The 2,580-nt window shown below is 40.7% G+C and overlaps 1 protein-coding gene across 1 annotated transcript in view; it reads left to right on the plus strand.

Annotated features, from left to right (window-relative positions):
* Positions 1-2,580, plus strand: part of LOC122057126 (BTB/POZ and MATH domain-containing protein 3-like) — a 22,737-nt gene continuing 20,157 nt past the window's right edge. Inside the window, exon 1 of the mRNA XM_042619127.1 lies at positions 1-1,033. Coding sequence (XP_042475061.1) covers positions 609-1,033 — 425 coding nt within the window. The 5' untranslated portion in view covers positions 1-608. The remainder of the gene's footprint in view (positions 1,034-2,580) is intronic.

A 2,580-nucleotide genomic window follows, 5' to 3' on the forward strand; every position in this document is an offset into this window, starting at 1 on the left:
TCGGAGAGAATCCGGATCCAACTTTGAATGAGTTCGATAAACATTGGAAATGCTTCCTTATTCAAGGATAGAATAGCGCCCAAATGCATGGCTCAACCTACCAGACCGGGTAGACAAAAGCAAGCCTTTCGTGGGCCGACGGGGGCTCGTCCTTTTTTTCGTACATATCATTCCGTTGCTGGCCTCCCCAAACTGTTATTTCCGCCGTTTGAATCTTCCTCGTTTTCCTGACCTGAACAAACCGTTGTTTATCACAGATCTAAATTGCGCAGGCTACTCCTCAGGTAGGGCTCGCCGCGGGCTTTAGTCTACCTGAGATTCGAGTTTGCGCTATTGGGTATCGTTTCTGCCGCAAAAGTCGACAGTTTCTCCACTTTCCTCTTCGGAAAGATTCGACGATCTCTATTTCCACTTTCTTTTTCTATACTCTTGGAGTTTCCTGGATTTAAAGTTCAGTAGAACAAAGAAAGATCGGATATCGATGCGAATTTGGATAAATCTTCACAGGTTTGGGATTTTGTGTTTCGATTTTGCATGATAGGGCACGCAAAGATCTAGGAGAAAAAGAGAAGGAAATCCTAGTTGAGGAGGTTGCTTAATTCGATGAAATGATGGTAACATGTGATACCAATCTTGCTCAGAACCGGCGCCCCTCGTCGTCCATGTGTGTTCCGTCGCAGGATTCGTGCTCAAAGTCCATCAACGAGACGGTGAATGGTTCGCATGACTACACAATAAAGGGATATTCGCTTGCCAAGGGGATGGGTGCAGGGAAATACATATCGAGCGATACATTCACCGTGGGAGGGTATCAATGGGCAATTTACTTCTATCCCGATGGCAAGAATCCAGAAGATAGTTCGATGTACGTTTCGGTGTTTGTTGCTCTGGCAAGTGAAGGTACGGAAGTCAGGGCGTTGTTTGAGTTGACTTTGTTGGACCAGAGTGGGAAGGGGAAGCACAAAGTTCATAGTCACTTCGACCGCGCACTCGAGAGTGGTCCTTATACTCTCAAGTACAGAGGGAGTATGTGGTACATCTCTTGTTTTTATAACATTTTTTTTTTGTTTTTTATTGGGTTTGATTGTTGCTTAAGCTTCAGATCTTTGTTGGCTATGGACAATCCGAAGAGCAAGGAGATGAAATAACTTCCAGTGTGCCAATTCATTGGCCCTGGGGTTTGTCCTGCATGTCGATACTATGTTTCTTTGGTAACTGAGGTTGATTCTTGAACAACGTATCTAGTAGAGTTTCAGGAAAACTGAACTAACAGCTTAGGAATTACTAGGAAAGTAGAAAAGCCAATGCAAATGTACAGCAAGCCATTAGGATGGGAGCTGTTTCTCAAGAGTTTTGAATGGAGTAACTAGGTTTGATGGGTTACTTTCAGGTCATTGATATCGTTAACTGGTTTTTTGATTTTGTCCCTTGCAATCAGTTGGATTTATGGAGGAAAGGTATTAGGTTTGGATACCAAATGTTGACCCAAACCGAAATTTCAGTCGAAACTTGTACTTTATTTCTTTCCCCTTAAAAGTTTTGATCGTTGGTTTTGAGGGCCAAATTGGCCAAACTAGGTCCTAAAACTTATAGGACACCCTGTTTTAGGCCCTCCAAACATAGCGGAACCCTTAGATTTGAAAAAATACATCCAAAAGGTAGACTGGTAGTTTGACTTCAGACCCTAAGTTGGTACTTGGTAATGTACGTTGTTTGCATTCTCTAATATGGCCTATTCCGCACAATTTTTAGTTCTAGAACACGTACATTTTTATGAATGAATAAGGCATAAAACTATAAATTATTTCATATGCATACATGGTTTGTTACAAAGAGACATATATGTCTCTATCAGAGCCAACAATTGTTCAATACAAACAATGAGGCACCCCTATGCCCATCCTAGAGTCCTAGTGATGTAATACTGAAATTGAGGAAGCTCAAAACAGTACCATGGTAGGATCTTTTCTCAGAGAATAGGGAATTCTAGATATGGAGAATAGAATATTGCTAAAACTTGTTGAAAGATGAAAAAGATGGAACAATAAACAATAATATAACACCCGGGCTTCACACCGCAAGGTGGATCGACTGGATCAAACACCAACCTACCTTGATCAAACACAAGGGATTTCTTGAGCAAACACAAGAGATTCTTGATCAAACACAAGAAGAGAATTGCATAAGCAAACTTTGTTTTAAATTCTGAGTTGTCCTTGAATGCTTACAATTGATCCCTATTTATAGGACCAACTCAACAAAACATTACATACCCAACTTCCAACTAACAATAGTAGAAAGTCTTCACTTATTAAAGTTGGGGTAGGAAAGTATTCACCTTCCAACTACTAAAGTGGAAAAATCCTCACCTCTTAAAGTTACAATGGAAAAGTCATCCCCCAACTACCAAAGGTGGAAAAGTCTTCATCCCCCAACTACCAAAGGTGGAAAAATCTTCATCGCCCAACTACCAAAGGTGGAAAAGTCTTCACCCATCATCACTTACAAAAGTGAATTGATCCCCCCATTTAGAAAAGTAAAAAGTAAAAGTAAAAGTAACTTCTAACCACTTAAATTGAA

The sequence above is a fragment of the Macadamia integrifolia genome, chromosome 12 (assembly GCF_013358625.1).
Source record: "Macadamia integrifolia cultivar HAES 741 chromosome 12, SCU_Mint_v3, whole genome shotgun sequence".
NCBI lineage: Eukaryota > Viridiplantae > Streptophyta > Magnoliopsida > Proteales > Proteaceae > Macadamia > Macadamia integrifolia.